Source organism: Meriones unguiculatus, chromosome 7 (assembly GCF_030254825.1).
Source record: "Meriones unguiculatus strain TT.TT164.6M chromosome 7, Bangor_MerUng_6.1, whole genome shotgun sequence".
Taxonomy (NCBI): domain Eukaryota; kingdom Metazoa; phylum Chordata; class Mammalia; order Rodentia; family Muridae; genus Meriones; species Meriones unguiculatus.
The window spans coordinates 33,021,175-33,043,498 of NC_083355.1; the positions used below are offsets into that span (position 1 = coordinate 33,021,175).

The 22,324-nt window shown below is 38.9% G+C and overlaps 1 protein-coding gene across 1 annotated transcript in view; it reads right to left on the minus strand.

The window, feature by feature from the left end:
* Positions 1-22,324, minus strand: part of Hsf5 (heat shock transcription factor 5) — a 44,850-nt gene that overhangs the window by 8,085 nt on the left and 14,441 nt on the right. Inside the window, exons 3-5 of the mRNA XM_021661473.2 lie at positions 19,074-19,171; positions 15,301-15,822; positions 12,599-12,773 (exon numbers count right to left, since the gene is read on the minus strand). Coding sequence (XP_021517148.1) covers positions 12,599-12,773; positions 15,301-15,822; positions 19,074-19,171 — 795 coding nt within the window. The remainder of the gene's footprint in view (positions 1-12,598; positions 12,774-15,300; positions 15,823-19,073; positions 19,172-22,324) is intronic.

Consider the following 22,324-nt stretch of genomic DNA (forward strand, 5'->3'; position numbering starts at 1 on the left):
AGTAATATATAGTTAATTTAAAAATGTACATACTGCCGTAAGATGTATTATATCCACTCCAGAAGACGGAGAGAAAAAAAACCAGTTCATTCATTTATTCACTCAACAAATATGGAATGCCACAAATAATGATCTATATCCTTAGGATACCGAAAAAAAAAAAAAAAAACAACATTTCCTTAATGAATTTGCTTTCTAGAAGTAGAGAAAATAACAGAAAATGTCAAGTAGAAATAAGAACCATAAAAGAAAACCAAATAATAAGAAAATGAAGAAGGGCAAGATATAATCAGAAGATTTTTCCTGAGCAGATAACCGAATGGAGTAAAGGAGTATACCATGTGACAGTCCATACAAAGAGCATTCCATTTAGAGAACAAGTATGAAGACAGGGATATGCTTGATGTGCCCAAAGACTAGTGGAGAAGCTACTGTGGCTGGAACAGATGGGGAAGGTGGCAGGAGATGAAATCACAACATTTGCCAGAAGCTAAGACATTCAAAATCATATAGTATATATTAAGGATTTTTAAAAAGATTTTATTAAAAAATGTGATGGAAAGTTACCAGAGAAACTTGAACAAGAACAGAATTTAAAATCTTTTTCTAGTACTGGGAATCAAATGCAGGGCCCTGCACATGCCAAGCAAGTGCTCTACACTGAGCTACAGCCCTCGTCCTGATTAATGTTTTATTGTCTTAGGGTTTCTATTGCTGTGAAGAGAAAGCATGACCAAGGCAACTCTTATAAAAGAGTTGGTCCTGGCTTACAGTTGAGAGGTTTAGTTCATTGTCATCCTGGCAGGAAGCATGGCAGTATGCAAGCAGACATGGTGCTCGAGGAGCGGAGAATTCTACATTTTGATACTTAGGCAGCAGAGAGAAACTGTGTCCACACTGGGCATAGCTTGCAAAGCCCTCCCCAAAGTGGCACACTTCTTCCAACAAGGCCACACCTACTTAACAGGACCTCCTAATAGTGCCACTTCCAATGGACCAAGCTTTCAAACACGTGAGTCCATGGGGCCATACCTAATCAAACCACCACAAGGATCATTGATTGCTGTTTTAACAGTGGAGCAAGATTAGTGAAAAAGCCATTGAAATCACCTAGACAAGAGAATGTGGAGTCTTGGGCTGGAGTGTGGTGAGAAATGGCCAGATTCTGTATGTGAATCCTTGTTGAATAGACAGAACTTGCTAATGGTCTTGATGTATAAGAGAGGAAGCAGTCAGCAGGGACTTAAAGACTTCTGTATGACTAGAAAACTACATGGTACTATTAATAGATATGTAAAATTGGAGAGAGGATAGAATATATTAAATTTGGGACACAAATTGGACATATCTTAAGATATAGAATAGGGGAGATGGAGAGACAGCTCAGCAGTTAAGAGTACATACTGATTCTGATGAGCACGTGGGTTTGGGTCCCTCTACGAACATCAGGAAGCTATCAACTGCCTATAATCCCAGCTCTAGAGGCTCTATCATCCTCTTTAGCCTCTACATCCATGCACTCACGCAGTGGACAAAAATACATGCAGGCACAAACACACACACACATAAGTAATAAAGAAATTTAAAGATATATAGACTAGACAGTAGAGAATATATGTCTCAAGTTCAAAGAAGATTGACACTTCAGACACAAACTTAGAAACCCACTATAAAGACAGCAAAAGCAGTGACAATGGTCAATATCACCTCTAAATTAAGTATAGAAAGTAGCTAGAGGTTTTGAAAGAAAACCAGGAAAGGGTGATTTCAGAAGCTAGACAAAGGTATTTCATTAAGGTTGAAGCAATCTGTCCAAATGCCTAGGTCCAATAAAATGGGGGATAAAATAGTGGGGGGGGGGGGAGTGAGGACTACCTATTGCATTTGGTAACGTGACAGTCATCAAAAATTGGAAAAGGGAAGTTTCAACCAAGCAGAAGTGCAAAACTTATCCCAACTTCTCCTCCAGCCTCTATGGTAGCTGAACTACATGCTTGTGCCACACCTGGCCGAGGGCAGTTTTTCTAACATATGGCCTGTAATGGTATGTTTGCTGATCTAATATAAAGGATAAAATGTGGTTACTGAGGTAAACAGGTGCAGTGTCTGTGAGCATACAAAAGGGACGGGATTCAATATACAAATGCAAGAACTGGACTTTCACTGTCACACAAGAAAAGGCAGAATGCATGAGAACAGCTGGAAGGAGAGTCGGGGAGCACACTGAAGAGAAATCGGCAAGTATACTGGTGGACGACAGCGAAGTTTTCCTTTTGTTAGTTGTGGTGAAACAATGGCAGAGTGCTAGCCTACCATTCACAAAGCCTTTGATTCGTCCCAGCTGGAATAACCTGGACATGGTGGTGTATACTTGTAGTCCTAGTACTTGGAGGTAGAGGCAATAGGATCAGAAATTCAAGGTCATCCTTCACTACTTAGTGTCTTCCAAGGCTGAGGCCAGGCTAGGATAAATGAGATCATATTTCTAAAACTAAAATAAAGTATGATTTTAAAATAAATTAAACTAATTAATGATTAACAGATCACTAAACTACTGTTCTAGCTAGCTGTTTGTCAACTTGACACCAGCTAAAGTCATCTGAGAGGAGGGAGCCTCAACTGAGAAAATGCCTCCATAAGATCAGAACTGTAGGCAGGCAAGCCTTTTTCTATAGACTGCATACAAGAGCATTTTCTTAATTCGTGATTGATGGGGAAGGACCCAGCCTATTGTGGATGGTGCCATCCCTGGGCTGGTGGTCGTGGGCGCCATAAGAAAGCAGGCTGAGTCGGCCATGACGTCTAAGAGAGTAAGCAGCACCCCTCCCTGGCCTCTGCATAGCTCCTGCCTCTAGGTTCCTGCCCAGCTTGAGCTCCTGTGATGGAAGAGTAAGGTAAATAAACCCTTTCCCCAAGTTGCTTTTGTCATAATGTTCATCACAGCGGTAGAAAAGCAACTAAGACAACTACTATAAAAATAATAAAAATTATTGTTAAAATGCTATTGCTCTCGTGTACTGGCTGTTATTGACTACTAACTAGTCGCCATGCGAGGCCAGTTATTTATTTTATTACTTTGTTTTAAATAGGTTGGCTGACGATGTCCTTGAATTCCTCATCCTACTGCTTTTACCACCCAAGTTCTGGGATTACAAATACATGTAATTACATCTAGCTCTGAATTCACGTTTAAATGGAAAAACTGGCAGGCTAATTCCCTCAGAGGAAAAAAAAATCTGCAACTTCACAAATTATATTTCTGCTTACACTTTAATTATAAAATCTAACTTTTCAGCAGAGATGTCCTAGCTTAATTATAAATCATTTGCTCCCCTCCCCTGATAAAATGAAAGTATGATTAGGTGTCACAATGATGCTACAGTTGCACAGCTCATACTTTCCACTGTAGGAAATCAGAGCTAATTAAATATCTGTTACCTCCATTAAGCAAGGGATTTGGCTCTACTCAGGAAAAGCCAACGGGAAGAGTTAAGAAAGAAAACTGATGTGCTAATTACTTATCATTTACACTTATAACCATAATATGACTCTTTGTAAGGGTGGGTTGGTGCTGTTTAGGTTAGGGGAGATGAGGCTTCAAGGACACCAGAAAAAAAGAAGCAATATTTCAGTGCCTCTGTCCAAGGATAATAGGATTTTGGCCAAAGGAAAGAGAAGACCAGACAAGGTCCGATAAAAATGTAGCATACAAAGAAAATGTAACATGCAGAAGGATACAATGACTCATGATAAATAAGACGACAGATAGTAAAGGGGCCCGAGACCTTTTAAAGAGAGATGGAACCAGGCATGTCTGTGAGTTCCCTCAGTCAGGTAGCTGGCAAGATGTGGGCTGCTTTTCCAGAGGGCTGGAATCCAATTTTCAGCACTCACACTGGGAACCTCCCAAGTGCTGGAGACTCCAGCTCCCAGGGCATCGATGTCTGGCCGCGGCAGGCACCCGCATCAGTGTGCGCGCCCTCTGCACACGGGAGTGCACGCACACATACATTCTTTACACTGGAAACTGAGGAAGAGTTTAAGGTAATTTTTAGCTACAGAGGGAGCTAGAGGCTGGTTTGTGCTGCACAATATTGTACTTCCTTAAGCCTGAAATAAAGAAAAACAAACAAGAAGGCCAGGTGTGGTGGTACATGGGTTTAAGCCCAATACTCAGGAAGCAGAGGCAGGAGGTCTCTGTGATCAACATAGCTAATTTCCAGGATAGCCAGGGCTACATAGAGAAACCCTGTTTCAAAAAATAAAATAAATGAACAGGAGAGAGGCTTTTCATTTCACTTCAAATTCTTTGTAGTATTTCAAACATGGTCCCTTTCTATCTCTCCCAATTTGCACAGAGTGAGCTATGTAAATTCCTAAGATGAAAGCCTTAAAGGAGAGGCATTAAAAAAAAGTGACCTAGGCTCTGCATCTAATACATCATGGACTGTACAGAGAGCTCTGGAAGGCAAGACAGGGACAAGTTTGAAAGCAGGCACAGACACAAGCGATAAATGAAGCCACCATGAGACCTAGAAATTCTCAGAAATCTTGTAAAGGAATTTTTGGTAAAAGATAAAACTTGAGTCAGTAATATTTAAACCATAAAACTCAGTTTAATATCTGAGAATTAAATTTTTAGCTTATTGGGGACTTTTGTAAGCACTTGGCATTGCACCTAGGGCTTTATAGAATATCTCTAGCCCTTGTTATTATTCTTTTTTTTTTTCTTTTTGTTGCACAAGCAGATCTTGAAATTTTGTTTCTTCTGTCTCAGCCTACTAACTAGCTGGAATTACAGGACTGTGCCACCAAGCCTGTAATTACTGGGTTTAAAAAAATATTTGTCTGGTGTGAGTTCCAAGACAGACAGGTGGCTCCAGTTCCAGGGGAATCTAATGCCCTCTTCTGGATTATGTGAGCACTGCATGCATGCAGCCTGTAGATAGTGATGCAGGCAAAGCACCACATATTTAACAAAACTATAGACCAAGATGTGGTGGATCATCCCTGTAATCTCAGCACTTGGTGGGCCAAGGAAGAAGAAATGTCACAAATTTAAGGCTATCCTGGGCTACTAGTCCTAGGGAAGTCTAGGCTACACAGTGAGATGCGCTTTTAAAAAGTACAGAAATTAGCTGGGCGTGGTGGCACACACCAGCACTTGGGAAGCAGAGGCAGGTGGATCTCTGTGAGTTGGAAGCCAGCCTGGTCTACAGAATGAGTTTCAGGATAGCCAGGGCTACACATAGAGAAGCCCTGTCTTTAAAAACAAAAATTACAGAAATCTATGTACAAATTTATATTGCATTTCTTTGGTGAACAAAGAGAAGTTAAACGTCTTTCCCTCCTTGCAGCATGGATGTGGCCTGAACCCAAGGGCTCTGAACTTTTGTCAGCTGTCTACCATGAAATACAGCCCCAGTCCTGAATATCTTTTTCTATGTTTTGAATGTACATACAATTTTTTTGAGGCAGAGTCTCGGGTATCCCTTATTGGCCCTGACTCACTGGGTAGCTGAGGATGACCCTGAACTTCTGATTCTCCCTCTCCTGAGTTCTAGGGTTATAGGCATGTGCCATAATGCCCAGGTTATATGGTGCTGGAGATTGACCCAGGGCGCTGTGCATGCTGGGAAAGCTCTCTTCCAACTGAACTACAATTGTCAACCCCACTAAATTAACCCTGTGATATCTTTTATTGATAAGTTTTAGAGGTTTTTAATCTATTGTAAATATGATGATTGGTAGTTTTATATTCTAAATATTTTCTCTTAGACTTCTACTTGTCTCCTAATGTTGATTCCTTTCCCTTTATCCCATGTTGTTGTTTTTATGTATTTATTCAATTTATTTATTTTTGGCCATGTATCCCACAGGCTAGCCTTGAATTCTTGATTCTTCTGCTTTTACCTTCTATGTTCTAGGATTGTAGGCATGAGACAACATGCCTGGCTTCCAAGTTATTATTTTAAATAGGAAAGCTACCCACAGCTGTATTTTTAAACTCTACTGAAGCTATAGAACTTGGTCCTCCATGACTAAGTTCTAGTTTAAAACAAGACAAAAAACAAAAAACAACAAACAACTATGGCCATATTGTGATAATTATGTTGATACAATGAGAAAAGATGATAGTGGCTTGCTGACATGGAAGGTAGAAAAGCCATCTTTGCGGTGTGTATGTATGTATGTATATGCATGTTGCAGAAGCCAGGCCATCGTCTGATGTTTTCCTTAATTATTTTCCATTTCCTTTTTGGAGATAGGGTCTCCCACTTAACCTGGGATCAATGGTTCGAGGAGAATGACTGCCTTAGACTCCAAAGATCCTCCTATCTCTGCCTCTCCAGCATTGGACAACAAGAGCATTCTGCGGTACACAGATTTTTACACGGGTACTAGGCATTTGAACTCAGCTCCTCAGCTTTAATACTTCATTGACAGCCATTTGGTAACATCCGAGGGCTAGCAGAAAGAACTTTCAGATCCAGACAGCTTATACTCAGGCTGATCCAGAAGAAAAAGTTGTTCAACCCCTACTTTGTCTGTCTGTTTTGGGGTGTTAAGGGTTTGAACCCAGAGTCTCATGTATGATAGCCAAGGGCTCTACCATCGAGCTAGGACTCAAACCTTTGTTTCTGTTTTGTGTATTATGATCCTTATTATTTCTATAATTACTGTAGTCTAATTTATATCCTAATATAAAATTTGGAATCTAGGAGTGGGGTACTGATACAATCCAAATTAAAATATGTGAATGGAGGTATACTTAGTTCACTGATAAGAACATAAGCATAGGATATGCATACTTAAATTAACTACCCAGTACCCAAAACAAAGTACACATAACAAAACGGCAACACTAACTACTAAGCAGGTAGTTAGGATACAACAGGCTAGAATGTTATGAACTTTGCTTTTTGTGTGTTCTGCTTAGTTTTCTTTCAACTTGACACTGGCTAGAGTGATCTTGGAAGAGGAACATTAATTGAGAAAATGTCTCCATCAGATTGCTTGAAGGCAAGTCTATCGGACATTTTTAAAATTAATGATTGAGGTGGGAGGGTCCAGATCATTGCGGGTGGTGCCATTCCTGGGCAGATGGTTTGCATGGTACAAGAAAACGGAATTAAGCAAGCCAAGGGGCAAGCCAGTAAGCAGCATTCCTCTATGGTCTGTGCTTGAGTTTCTGCCCTGACTTCCTTTTATGATGAACTGCAACTGTCAGCTGAAATAAACCCTTTCTTCCCCAAGCTGCTTCTGGCCATGGTGTTTATCCGAGCAATAGAAAATCTAACCACACCAAAATATCTGATAAAATCACTACCTGTAATGCCCTAGAAAATAAACCACACAACAAATGAACATACAATCACAGAGGAAAAGGCTCACAAGATTCACAAGATTAACCCTATTGAATTATTTCTTGCATTTACCCAATTCCTAGGAGGAGAAGAGAACAGGATAAAGGCACTCACTATGCAAGCAGAAACAAGGGAATATTTCATTTCTTCTTTTTTCTTACTGTAACAGGGTCTCACTTAACACAAGCTGAGTTTTATTTAGCTGAACTCCTGCTCCTCTTGGCTCTACCTACTTCTGAAATGCTGGAATTATTAACCCATAATACCATTTGACAAAGCAGTAGAAAGTGATCTCACAAAGGGCCAGAAGTTGGAGTGATGGCTCAACAGTTAAAGAGTGCATATAGCTCTTGCAAAGGACTCAAGTCAGGTGGCTGACACCCACTTATAACTCCTATTCGAGGAAACCTAATGCCCTCTTCTGGCCTCCACAGGCACTGCACTCATGTGCATAAACTCACACATAATTTAAAATAAAGTCTTGAGTGGGAGAGATGGCTCCATGATTAAGAGCACTGGCTGCTCTTTCAGAAGACCATGGTTCAATTCCCAGCACCCACATGGTGGTACATAGATGCACATGCAGGCAAAACACAAACATAGAAAATAAAATTTTAAATTAAAAAAAATATCTTTAAAAGGGCATCTAAATTTTGTCAAGTACCTTTTTTCTTAGATTAGGTACTTAATTTAATAATACCTTTATTCATAAACAAAAATCAATAAGAACATTATAATGTTTTAAAAAGTAAAAAAAAAATCTTTAGAAAAATAATCCAGTCAAGTCCAATTAAAGGTGTTATCTTCCAATCCAATACACTCTTTCACATGACCTCAATATTAGACTAAAGAGAAAAAATGAACAAGACAGATAACAAACACTGCTCAGGATTAAAATTATCTAAATGAGATCTCTGGTTACTTTAACTTGCAACAGGAATGACTAAAGGTAATACTGCAGGTATTTTTTTTAAGATTATGAAACCCATTATTATGTACAAATGCATATATGGTAATTTTTATAAAGATTAAAATGTCAGAGAATTAGTAAACTTGTTCCCCAAAGTATGTGACTATTTAGCCCCTATAGTAATCTGTAAGCCTCTCAGAACTATTCTCATGAGAGGTGGGCAACAAAAACTAGATTGGTAGTCTATCAACTGAAAAATGAATAAAGAAAATGCGGTTATATTCATAAAAGAATTTCTTCATCCATAAAAGGAACCAAGTTAGAGCATGGTGGCAGCATGCCAATTTGGTATCATAACGCTCTAGGTTTAATCCCCAACACTGTCCCCAAATAGAATGAAATGTGTTGTCTGCCGGAAAATGGATACAACTGGAGATAAGCATACTAAGGAAATTAAGGGGGAGTCAACAACGCAGGCTCTCTCTGTTGCCCTGGGCTGCCTCCCAGAGGGTGAAGGTGAGGCCCTATTGCTGAAGACACAAGGCGCTTAGGACACAGATCTTGGAGGATCTGAGTTTGATCAAACCTGGAAGCCTCCTCCCTGAAGACTGACCTTCACAGTCCAAGAAGTTCAGTGTCAGCTGCCAAGGGAGAGAAGCAACCAGTACTTCTACCCAGCTGTGGGGCCTATGAACAATGACCGGCAAGGCAAGATTTCCCTAAAGGTGCGTCAGTGGCACTCATGTCTTCGCAGTAACCAACGCTGTCTAATTGGATTTAAGGTCTGCTCCACATGAAGGAAATTATGTCTGATACTAGGAAACTTAGCCAACTACCCAGGGCTAATGAGATCTTGGATCTTACAGGAGAACCTACTCCTGCAACTTTACTTAAACCAGCATAATTCCTAACTGTATTCTAAATACTTATCCTTATATCCACAATGTATAGCTCCCAACCCTTTCCAAATCAGTTTCTCTTTGGAATAGAGACCATTACAGAAGACCACAACTGGTCAAAATGCAGAGAACAACTGATCGTGGGATGCTGAGCCTCCTGGATACATCTACAAGACAACTCCTGAACTTAAGGCTCAGAAACATCTCTGAAGGAAAGAAAGAAGATTTTAAAAACTAGAAAACTAGATAATCTCCTGCAAGATTGTGTCTTCTAGAAATAACAGGGAAGCTTCATCTCTTATACCTCAGTAATACGGCTGCCTAAACAAGACCGGAACAAGGACAACAACAGACATAGAAGGGGGAATCTCACAGGGCCTAACCCTAGCTTATCCAGTACCAAGTGGCCAGTCCTGAAATCATGTACAAGTACTGAACAGACTCATAGACTATACAAAGATATAGAGATACATAAATATACATAGATACAAGCGTGTATACAACAATAACAATTACAGAAGAGGAGGCCAAGAATGTAAGAGGGAGAAGATGGAGGGAAGACGCCATGGGAGGAGTTGGAGGAAAGAAAGGGAATGGAGGGAAATGATGCAATCATATTTTAATTAAAATATAACATGACACATTTGAGGTTTAAGTCTTTGCATATGAAACACAGTATTGAGATTTAAAGTAAAATTTTGTTCTGTCAAGAAAAGTTATGTAGTGCTTAATATTTATTCCACTAAAATGAAATTTAAAAATTTCATTTTAAAAAAGAAAACAAGTTTGTGTTCATGTAATTATTTAATTTTCTCAATAAACTTGCTTTAATAATTAAAAAGAAGAGGAGGAGGAGAAGGAGGAAGAGGCTGGGCAGTGAAGGCATACAGTTTTCATTCCAGCACTTGGGAGGCAGAGGCAGGTGGATTTCTGTGGGTTCAAGGTCAGCCTGGTCTACAGAGTAAATTCCTAGACAGCCAGGGCTACACAGGGAATCCCTGTCTCAAAAAAAGAAAATAAAAAGAAAGAAAAGAGAGAGGGGGGAACGGAGAGAGAAAGGAAGGGAAGGAGGGAGAGAGTGAGGGAGGAAGGAACAAAGGAAAGAAGGAAGGGAGGAAGGAGGAAGGGAGAAGGTTCCAAGGTATGAGGGGATATGTTCAAAGTACATTAAATATTTGCATGGAAATGGCCTTATGCAACCCAGTATAGAAGTTTTTTTTTTTTAATCTAACAAAGTTGAACCCAGCACATGAGAGCCCGAGGCAGGCAGATCTCTGTGAGTTCAAGCCAGCCTCATTTACATAGGAAGTTCCAGGCCATCCAGGGCTACATAGTGAGATTCTGTCTCAAATGACAATAACAAACTAAATTCTGATTTGGGAAAAGATATATAACCTCAAATCTATGATTTAACAGATGTCTCGTTGTTAAAACAGATTTTTGTTTAGAATAACTAGATTGTTCGAAAACTGAAATCATTATCCTTCCTGAGAACCACTTCCAATGAAACTATGAAGGAAAATAAGCAAGTTCAGACCTTGTACAGGAAAGCAAAATATAGTAGTTCCCTAATCCTAAAAAAAAACAAAAAACAATGCAGTACTTCGTCAAATCTGCTGTGTGCATAGAGAGGCACATCAAAAACAGCTCTTGCCCTTCTCTTCTCTATATAGCCTTCTAGGATAATGCTGCTTGCTTTGCCTTGATCTTGATCTTGACTGGGGGATATCCTCAACTAAACATGACTGTACAAACTCACAAGATAGCTTTAGTCTAAAGATACTTTGGAGAAAGAGCTTTAGTCTGAGCACCATCTTGGTTTGCATTCAGGGTTTTTGAGAGAGTCTCATTTGTGGCCCAGGCTGGCCTCAAACTCATATCCACACTCCAGTTGCTAAGAGCATGGTGTGTGCCACCATGACAAACCCTAGTCACTATCTTCATCATATTTTTTGAAGAAATTCTCAAAAGAATTTCTTAACATTAAAAAATAGAGGCTAGTGATTATTTTCCTTGTATTGCAGGCATCTGAACTGAATTTTACTGAAGTTTGTTGCTGTTGTTGTTGTTTCCAGTCCTGTTCTTTAATCCTGCATTCTGTGTGTTGAAGCTGGGTTTCACGCTGCAGCACAGGCTGGCCTTCCTCTATGTTAGTAGCAGTCGCAGCCTGTTTCAACCTCCCAACTGCTAATATCACAAGAGTGAGCCCCCATAGCGGCTACTTTGAGAATACTACATTAGCTACTGCAAGCAGGGAGTAGTGACACAAGTTCACAATCTCAGTACCCAGGAGGCGGGAAGATTATAAACTCAAAGCCAGCCTGGGCTACATGGTGCGTTCCAGGTCAGTTGGGACTACATAGCATGATGCTGTCTAAAAAGAATGAAAAGTAAAAAAAAAAAATGTTCACTGTACATTACAACGACTTGATTTGGGTATCAGAAAAAAATGGATTAAAAAATACAACTGTACTCAATTCACTACCAACCAGGAGGGAAGCAAAAGTGGGTACGGCAGTATGTGTCCCATAATAAGAAGGCTGACACAAAAGAATCACTCCTCAAGCTTGGGGGCAGCCTGGGATGATCCCATTTCAAAAGAAAGAACCATCTGCGAGTGCCCCAGTGCCCAACATGTGACCAGACTCCTATAGCTACACACATGCAAAAACAATTCCACTTACACAACTTCATAAAGTATATTTACAATGTGCTCAAGTTAACATCTTTGATATCATCAAATCTCTTATATCACAATTTACATACATACCCTGTTGTCTGTTAATAAAATAAGTAAAATATTTAGCATCTGAAGATTACTAAATTATCTTTCATCTTACCTGTTCTAAGTTAATCTAAAATTCTTTACTTTTCTTTAATATATTCAATATCTCGCAGGCTTATACTCTTTATCCTGAACATGTAGAAGTGTGAGGGTGAATGCATGTGCACTCACACGAGGCCAGAAGACTGCAAGTGTCCTCTATCACTCTCCACCTTACTCCCTTGAGACTGGGTCTCTCCAGGACCCTGGAACTAGACTGGTGACCAGTCAGCCCCAGCAATAAGCAATAGGGCTAGAAGACCTTGAAGGCTTTTGAAAATGTAAGTGGAGAGTTGAACTCAGTCCTCATATTTAAACAGTAAGTACTTTTACTTGCTGAGCCATCTTCCCAGTCCCCTGAAATCTCAAATCCTTGTATACACTATTAGGAAAACAACTACTACATACATTACAAAGGTAACAAAAGAAAACTAGTTTAAACTACAATTATATAAAACAGCAACATGAGAGACATCATACAATTGTAAATAATGACGATCCATAAAAATCACCATTCATATATGAATTATATACTGAGGTTAAGTTTCTAGCATTTTAGAGCTATAAATTCTAGAGCTTTAAACTATTTCATCCTTACCGGGGGACTTTCCTTGTGAGTTGCTTCTTCGCTCTCTGTATCTGGCTGGAGTGGATAAACCTGTGTCTTTACTAGGCTTGCTAGCAGGTCCCATTTCTGAAATAAGGAATCCCATTTGTTCTGAAGGCAAGATATTCTCCGGGGGGTTGGTCTGGCATTTTATACTGTTATCCACCTAAAATATTAAGCACACCTTTTATTTTGATATTTACCCCAAATACCTACTGAAAGTTAATATCTGTTGTTATCAGAGAAGTTCTTTTACAGGAACAGGATCCTGCAAACATGTTTCCCTGCTTATGAAGTGTGTTGCCCTTGACTGTGTTGACTTACCTAAATATTCAAGAGTAAGCAGTACATTTTCCACATATTCGATCCATTGAAATGCACATGAAGCTAAAATATTTACTAATGAGCAAAGGAAGATTTACCACGAGGATGGACTTTTTTATGACTTAGAATAACAGGAAGACATTTTAAACATAATTGCTAAAAATCCCTTCCTCTCATCTTGGCCTGTGTTTGAGTTGACACTCTTCTTAGGTAGTGACACTGGGGTGGTCACAGAAGGGCATGATCCTGCTGAATAATGTCAATGGGGAATGGACACTATTTTTCTAATTTTTTTCTTCTGTTTTGTTTTTCAAGACAGGGTTTCTCTCTGTAGCCTTGGCTGTCCTGGAGTCACTTTGTAGACCAGGCTAACCTCGAACTCATAGAGATTCATGTGCCCCTGCCTCCTGAGTGCTGGGATTATAGGAGTACACCACTGCACTCAGCTTATTTTTCTAATTTTGTATTCTGCATTGAAGATAGTATCAAAATTGTTTATGTTTCATTCTCTATAAAATCTCTATCCATCCTCATTTAGAGTTTTTTAGAATGTTAAAACCCTTTGTCAAGATAACAAACTTCTGCCATGCTCCTCTTTCTGAGTTTATTTAAAATACACATTATAAAATAATGCTAAAAGTTAAAATTCAGCTTTCAGAAAGAGCGATAATAGGTAAGTATGCTAACGAAAACACTGTGCATATGCAGTCTAAGACATGCAATCCAGTAGTCCACACATAACTATGAAGATAGCAAATATTTTTATTTTTGCAGGAATACTTTAAATGAGACTATTTTTACTGAAATCATATCTTCTTAACACATATTTTAATAGTCTTAAAAAGGACAACGAATTCATGGAAATCTAAATACATTTATTATCGGGTATAACCCAGTGGTACAATGCTTGCCTCAATAGTGAAATTATATCAGCTGGACTTATCGTTTAGTATATCCAAATGCAATATCTTAGACAGAGTGAGCAGAGCCCTGTTTTCCATCCCGAGTTAGTACTACCACTGTCACTACCATCCTCCCAAAATAGGCAAGGGGAGAAAAGAAAATGAAAATTTTTATACTTGAATATTATATGCATTTAGATATTTTTAAAGACCTATATATAACAAGACCTTATCAAAACAAACAAACAAAACAAACTGGATATAATAATACACGCCTATTATCCCAGCATCTGGAAGGTAGGAGGAGGAGGATCATTCTTGGCTAAAATGTGAATTCCAGGCCAGGATGAACTACATGACTATCTTGATTTTTATATAGTAATTACAGATTTTTCTTATCTTCTCGAGATTGACCACCACATTGTCACACAGGCTGGCCTGGAACTTGTCCCACACCTCCTGCCTCAGCACCCCAAGGGCTGGATTACTTTGGATGTACTTTTGATTAACTAGTTTTTGTTGAATTGATAAGAAATCTGAACCCAGTAAAATCATTAATAGAGTTTGTGATGTAATTTTTAAAAAGGTAAGAAATTAGGGCTAGAGAGCTGGCTCAGCTGTGAAGAGCATGGCTGCTCTTGTATAGGGACCCAGACTCAATTCCCAGCACCCTCATCATGTTTTACAACCATCCATAACTCCAGATCCAGGGACCTGACGCCCTCCTCTAACTTTCAAGGGCATCAGACATACACACACAGGCAAAACACTCACACATAACATAAAATGAATACAACTAATTTAAATTAGAGGGAGGGAGGGTGGGACTAGGGGAGTTGAGGGAGGGGGCTTCAATCAGGATATATAATGAATAAATTATGAAGACAAAATTTAAAAAATAACCTACAACTTTATCCTTACCTCCATCTAAAAACAGCTTAGAAAGTCATCATATATGTCAAATCACTCAGCTAGTGAAACTATATCAGCTGGCATATCCTTTGGTATATCCAAATTAAAATAAGAAACAAAACTCAAGGGATACTCAACATGGAAATATATATTCCTTTACAATAATTTTTTTTTTTTTTCTTGAGACAAGGTCTACCTATATAGTCCAGGCTGGCCTTGAACTCACTATATTGCTCAGCCTGTGCCAACTCCCAGCAATCCTCCTGCTTCAACCTCTTACTTGCTGGGATATAGGCATGTGCCACCAGGCTAAAAATATTATTTAGACCCTAATCAATGATTCTGATCACCTCTCTAGAGGTTCATTTCATAGTATTACCACAGTTGGAAGATGGCTAGGGTTAAAGTAACTTCTGAATCTCTTTTGCCATTAGGATATGATCTCTTTGGAAACCACAGTGAACTAACATTAAATGCAAATGAATGCAAATAACATCTAGACAAACTATTTACTGACATAGTGAGCTTATTTAATATGCTTGTCTGCACTCTTACCTGCTGTGTGCTGAACGGTAGCCCTTCCTGCACAAATACTACTGAAGACGGAGATGGGTTATGGTTTAGCTGCTCCTTCAGTTTGACGTGAGTTTGTTGGATGGCTGCAGATTCCTGCATTGTGCTATTTTCCAAAGGCTGAGCTGTGTGGATGGTATAGATGTACTCAGGTGACTGTGGTAGAGAGCAGGTAATTGCTTGTTCTGTTCCAACCACAAAGGACGTAATATCTGAGCCTACAGGAGTGAGTGGCTCCAGCTGGCTAGCCTGACTTGTGGAAGATGGGTTGCTGTTGTTTGAATTAGGTAAGATATGTTGGCCTCTGTTAGACTGAGATGATGGACACTGATTTTCAACAGGCTCCACCTTTACCATCTCCAATTTAGGGGAGGAATGCAACTCATCTACTATTTGAAAGACAGCCTCTAGATTTACTTCTGTCTTTTTATTTTCATCAGTAGCACTGCAAGGCCAATTAGAAGGCAGAAATTCAACTGGATAGGAAGATTGCATTGGAGGATTCTGGGAAAAGAGAAAATAGTACTGTTTGGATAGAAAATCAAGTAAAAATTAAGGAGGAAAGTAGTAACATTTACGTTCATGAATGCTAAATACATTAAAATTGAGCTCACTATGAAAGCCTGAAAGTGGAGCTAGGAATGTAGCTCAATGGTAGAGCAATGCCTAGCATACTCAGGCCCTAGATTCAATTACCAACATCACAAAAAGAAACAAAACCAGGAGGCTAATTTGATTTTTGAAATCGGTAGCTTCAAATGTGTTATTAGTAACATTTACTTAATATCTTCCATATCTCAACCATGTTGAGTTTAGTAGTGGAATGAAGTGCTAGCTCTCAGGGTAAAAATATACAAAGTTAAAAGGCTATAGTGCCCAAACACCTATTTGCTCACAAAATGTCTATATACTACAATCTTCCATGAAAATGACAAAATGTCACCCTTATTTATCATCCATTATTTAAGGTGTAAGGAGATTTTAAACACAGGATGCTCACAAGTCCATCAATCCTGTATACTCAGGGGAAAACACTAACACTCTGTTCCAAATGACCCAAGGGGGAAATATATTCAATGTAAAATGCTCTTTGGTTCTTAAGCTTGCTTTAATAATAAAACAATAGGCCAAAATAGTTGTTTTTAGATTTATATCTTTAAGATATAGTCTCTTAGCAAAGCGTGATGGAACACACCTCTAATCCCAGCACTTGGGAAGCAGAGACAGAAGGATCACTGCAAGTTTGAGGCCAGCATGATCTACACAGTAAGTTTCAGAACAGCCAGGGCTACAGAGATAGCCCCTGTCTCAAAAACCTTTTTTTTTTTTTAAAGATTTCTTTTATTTATCGTATGAGTGCTCTATCTGCACGTACACCTGCGTGCCGGAAGAGGGCACCAGATCCCAGTATAGCCGGTTATGAGCCACCACGTGGTTGCCAGGAATTGGACTCAGGACCACTGGAAGAGCAGACAGTTCTCTTAACCGCTGAGCCACCTCTCCAGCCCCTCAAAAGAGTTTTTAAAACATGTCTTCTTATAAATAATTTTTAACTATAGTAGACATTCAATATGTGCTTTATAATTTCAGAGTATAAACAAAAAATGTCAAAGAGCTGTAATTAAATAAGATTGTAATTAAAGAATTGATATTGTTAACATACTACAAGAATTGTGTATGTTTGAAGATGTTTAAAGTAAATAAAGTAAACTCAAATAGTATAAGCACCAAGTATTATCATCAGTATCACCACCTGCATTCTTAACTCTGTGCCAAATATATGCTAAGAGCTTTATACACACTATTACATTTAATTCTCATAATAGCTCTATGAAATGTGATCATCTCAGTTCGTTTTTATTTTGTGCCTTTTTTTTTTCTTTGAGAAGGGACTTATGCATACAAGGCTGGCCTCAAACCTTTGCATGCTGAGGCATCTTGCTAGCCGGCCCTAGGCTGCCCTTTTATGCACACCATCGCTGGTGATAACAATGCCACTATTTATCACATAGATTTGTTTTTGTTTTTCTGAGACAGGGTTTTTCTATGTAGCCCTGGCTGTCCTGGAACTCACTCTGTAGACTAGGCTGACCTTGAACTCAGAAATCCATTTGCCTCTGCCTCCTGAGTGCTGGGATTAAAGACATGTACCACTACATCTGGTACTTATTATATTGAAAAATCAACAGAATCTAAAATCTTTGTGGTTTTCATTTTTTAATTTTATGTCTACTTATTTCCATTTTCCTAAGATTAGCATGTATCTTCACTATACAGTAAGAAGATTTTATACAAATGTTCAGATGATACATTTAAAATATGAACAAAAGACATCAGTCTATTTCTAGCATTGTCTAGAGAAAAGAGGAAATTTACAAGCAAGAACATGTAATTGTAGGGTAAGTATATCCCTTTAGAGAAGATAGACTTAAGATATCATGTCTGATGATACTGGTCATAAAAAATGGCCAACTAAGCCAAATGTGATTGCTGACACTTGTAATCCCAGAATGCAGGAGGCTGAAGGATTTTCATGAATTCAGAGAGAGCCTGGGCTACACAGAAAGTTTCAGGAAAACATAAACTATAGAAAGAGAACTTGTCAAAATTAAAAAGAGAGGGAGAGAGAAAAGAAAAGGCTAGCTAAGTCACCTTTATTGGATTCTATTTTCTTCAAACAATAGTCTGATTATCTACTTTCCATGTTTTTTTCAAAAATGAAAAATAAAAAGGAATGTCTTTTGGTGTACCCTAATGCCATTAACAAAATATTTTCTTGGGCTGGTGGTAGTGTTTGCCGAACATGTGAGGTCCTGGGTTCAAGCCCCAGTTCTACATCACATTCAAACACACACACACACACACAATCATCTGGCCAAACACACAATTCCACTCTAATAATTATAGCACTAAACGCATAGCATACAATCTGGTTTTTTGTTTGTTTGTTTTTTTGAGACAGGGGTTTCTCTGTGTAGCCCTGGCTATCCTGGAACTTATTCTCTAGAACAGGCTAGCCTTGAATTCAGAGATCCGCCTTTCTCTGCCTCCTGCATGCCTGTTCTTATTCTAAAAACAACAATATAAACCACTTAAATCAAAGCAGTGCTTTTCTAAGAAATACTGACAAGATATTTGAAGTACCGTGTTAACAGCATGCATACTGGCTGAAGGGGACCAGCAATTAAAGTTCTCATTGTGCATACATATTCTGAGTTTTTCTGGTATTCATCTTACCCTGAAAAAGCCCTGCTGCAGAGTTTCATGGCCACTAACTAACCACAGACTACTGAACAAGTGTGACTAAGAAAAGAAGTTTAATTTTTCATATATTTTTCAGTACTGGGGGACAATTCCAGTGCCCTGTGTATGACAAGCAAGTGCTCTCTAGCCCACATCCCTAGCCTGGTAAATTTATAGTTAAAGGCCACATGTGAGGTGGCCTTGGTGGTGTACCCACCTGTGGCCCAGCGTTAGGGCAGAGACATAAGGATCATGAGCTCAAGACCACCTTTGCTTATACAGCAAGACACTGTTCTCAAAAAAGTAAAGGACAACCCAGAAACAAAAAGACTACACGAAGCTAATGGCTCCTGTTTTGGACCATGCTAGCCAAGAATACTCAAGCATCATTCACACCAACTCTCTTTTACCTAGAACTCAGAAAACTAAGCCCACAAGCCTAGCTTACCTCTGGCTTCTACTTTGAAAATCAGCCAGATTCATAGTATCTCGAATGTATGCAAGAGTCTTACCTGGAAGTAGTTACAGTGTGCATAGGAAGAGGCAGTAGGAGGGACACAGCTACTTAGGGCATCCATGTGGGTGGAAGGAGAACAGCACTGTAGCACAGCTGCAACAGAGTCAAACACAAACAAGCCATCAACCAAATAAAACAACAATCAAAGAACATCTTTCATGATGTATACACGCGCGCACGTGCGCACGCGCACACACACACACGCGCGCGCACACACACACACACACACACACACACACACACACGGGTGCTTTTGATTGCTTTCAAAAAAACCTGTCCATATAATAAACTTTAAATTATTTACTTATTTGTTTGTTTGTTCGAGACAAGCTTTTGATGTATGTCCCTGACTGGTGTTGAACCCGTGATCCTTTTAGCTCTCTTCCTTTTGAGCTAGGTTCATGTGTGTACCTATACCTGGCTGTAATAAATTTTTAAAAGGTTATGTCATTTTGTAATTTCTCTTTTGTTGTTTGAGACAGGGTCTCATGCAGCCCAGGCTGACCAAAAGCTCACTTGTATCTGAAGATGACCATGAATTCATGATCCTCCTGTCTCCATTTCTGGGATTACAGGCATGAGTTCCCACACCAAGTTTCTGCACTGCTGGGAATCAAGCCCAGGCTCTGCGTATGGGAGGCAGGTACTCTACCAATGATGCTACATCCCCAGCCAGTGATTAGTTAGTACTTAAACATATTGTTACCTATCTAATCAAATGTTTATTCTTATTGAAAATAATTTCATTTCAAGAAAAACAGCAAACTATATTTGTAGTTCCTAAGTAATCATTTAAACAACTATTTAGAGAGGGAAATGCTTCAGAATAAAATTAGTAAATATGCTCTCTAGTCTACCACTAAACAATTGTCTAGCAGAAAAACATACTTTTTTTTTTTTTTGCCATTTAGACAAGTGGTTAGGAATATGGATCCCAGATTTGGCCTGCCTGGCTTTATAGCTGGCTCCATAATCAGTATTTTATAAATCTGAGTATGGTTAATTACTTCAGGTCTCAATGTTTATATTCAATTATATTCAATTAAAACATGGATAATAACAACATACTTAGTATGGTTGTTTCAAGGAACATAATGAGCTAGTATGCACAAAACAGAATAGCAATGACAGCAATCAATAAATATCATCAGCTAATATTTTAATTAAAATTTGTATAGTACTAGGAAGCAAACTCAAAAAAATATTTTTAAAGCCTTTTCTTTGTGGTTAAGACACCATAAACAGATTGAGCTATACACCGGAAAGTTATACTTACGATCCAGTCTTAATAGACTGAGCTCTTTTCCAGAAAAAGACTCTCTAGAATGAATGAGAATCAGTTACATGCATCATCATAACTTTGACCTAAACAGCATATGATACATACTAAATGCCTACCCTGCTTCAGACACAATGGCAGATGCTCCATATGCATTGTTATCAAATGGCAATCCGATTAACATTACTTTTAAAAATAAGTACACTAAAACTTAGAGACAGTAAGAAATTTGCCAAAAGTAACAAGGCTGGATAGTCTGGAATGGGCTGATTTGTACTGTACCTGAGAGAATAGAGTGTACCTGGGAAAGAGAGTGTTTACAAATAGCTAACTCAGGCAACAAAGGACTTTCCCCTTCAGTTATTACTAAGGAAAATCTAGCCCCCTAGTGGCAGAAAAGACCTAGTCAGCAGCTGCAGGTTTTTGTTTCCTCATTGCACTGAAAGCAACGCTTCATTACAAATGAGCCAATACATTTATTTTTCTGATATTTCAGTAGTATGACTCTGCTGCTTAACTATTATGAATAGCTGTTAAAATGTTTTCTAAAATAAATTTGTTGAAGGAATAAAAGTACAATATGCCCCTAGCTCTTAGTGTATAAGAAGACAGCAAACCATGAATGCTAACTTAAAGTGTCCAGCAGGAGGTGAGAAACAGAGCGCAAAGGAGAGCCTTTGAAGTTCCGCCCTCCAACGTCTCCTGCTGGCCAGTGCAGCCCCACTTTGTCCACTCAACAAGAAGAGCGTGTGCTATTATCAGCTGGCATGTAGAACAGGAAAATCTAGGTGCCAAAATCCAAGTTAGCGCTTAATATGTGAAAAATTAATGTACTGTGCATTATGAAACCAATAATGTTATAAAACCAAGTTGACATTGTGTCCTCGGACACATTCTTCTGTATAAAGACCTTGCTTTGTCTTCCTAAGGCAGTGCTCACTTAGGACATTCTTTGTGTATAAGAAAAAGTATAGGCAGGGCATGGTGGTGCACGCCTTTAATCCCAGCACTTGGGAAAAGAGACAGGCAGATCTTTGAGTTCAAGACCATCCTAGTCTACAAACAAAGTTCTAGTACAGCCAGGGCTATAGAGTGAAACATAGTCTTGAAACAAACAAACAAACAAACAAACAAAAACCAAACCAAAATACCAAAAAGAAAAAGTTTAAATAACAAACCAGAATCCACGTCATATGCAAACTTAGGAGTAGAGGGCATTTAAATTTTTCTCAATAATAAAATTTCAGTCCTACTGAAAATCATCGCCCTCACTATAAGTGATGAAAACACTTTTGCACTTTATCCTGTAGAAATAATTCAAACCTATGTTTCAGATTTGAATCTACTTCAGGGCAGCACAGTGTTAATCATGAGAAAATGTCCAGTCACATAAATGCTCAGAAGAAACAGCAGAGTTAATAATCTATTTAATTTCAAGATTAAGTTACTGTAGCAACTAAAGCTCTAATATCTTATTTGTTGTAAAGAAAAAGTCCCCCAGGAATACAGTCCTTTACAGTCTTTCAACTTTGCAATAGTGTAAAGATGATATGCATTCGGTATAAACCACATACGGAAACTTCTGTTCCTTGGCTCATCACTCCTGAGAAGCTGGGCAGCAGCAGAGAGCCCCAGGTCCCAGCATCTGATACCCTACAATGCCCTACTATTCAACTCTGAAATTTTTGAATGTTGGGTCATTAAATCGTTTTTTAAAAACCTTCATCTTTTCATGGGGCTACAGAACATACTGGCATAACTCCATCATGAGTTGAAGTGCACCTTTTGCCCAAGTAAGTGAGAGGGTAAATATGATTATTTGTTTGTTTTCAAGACAGGGTTACTCTATGGAGCCCTGGCTGTCCTGGAACTCACTCAGTAGACCACACTGGCCTTGAACTCGCCGATCTGTCTGCCTCTGACTCCTGAGTGCTGGAATTAAAAGCATGTGCCAGCACCACCTGGCC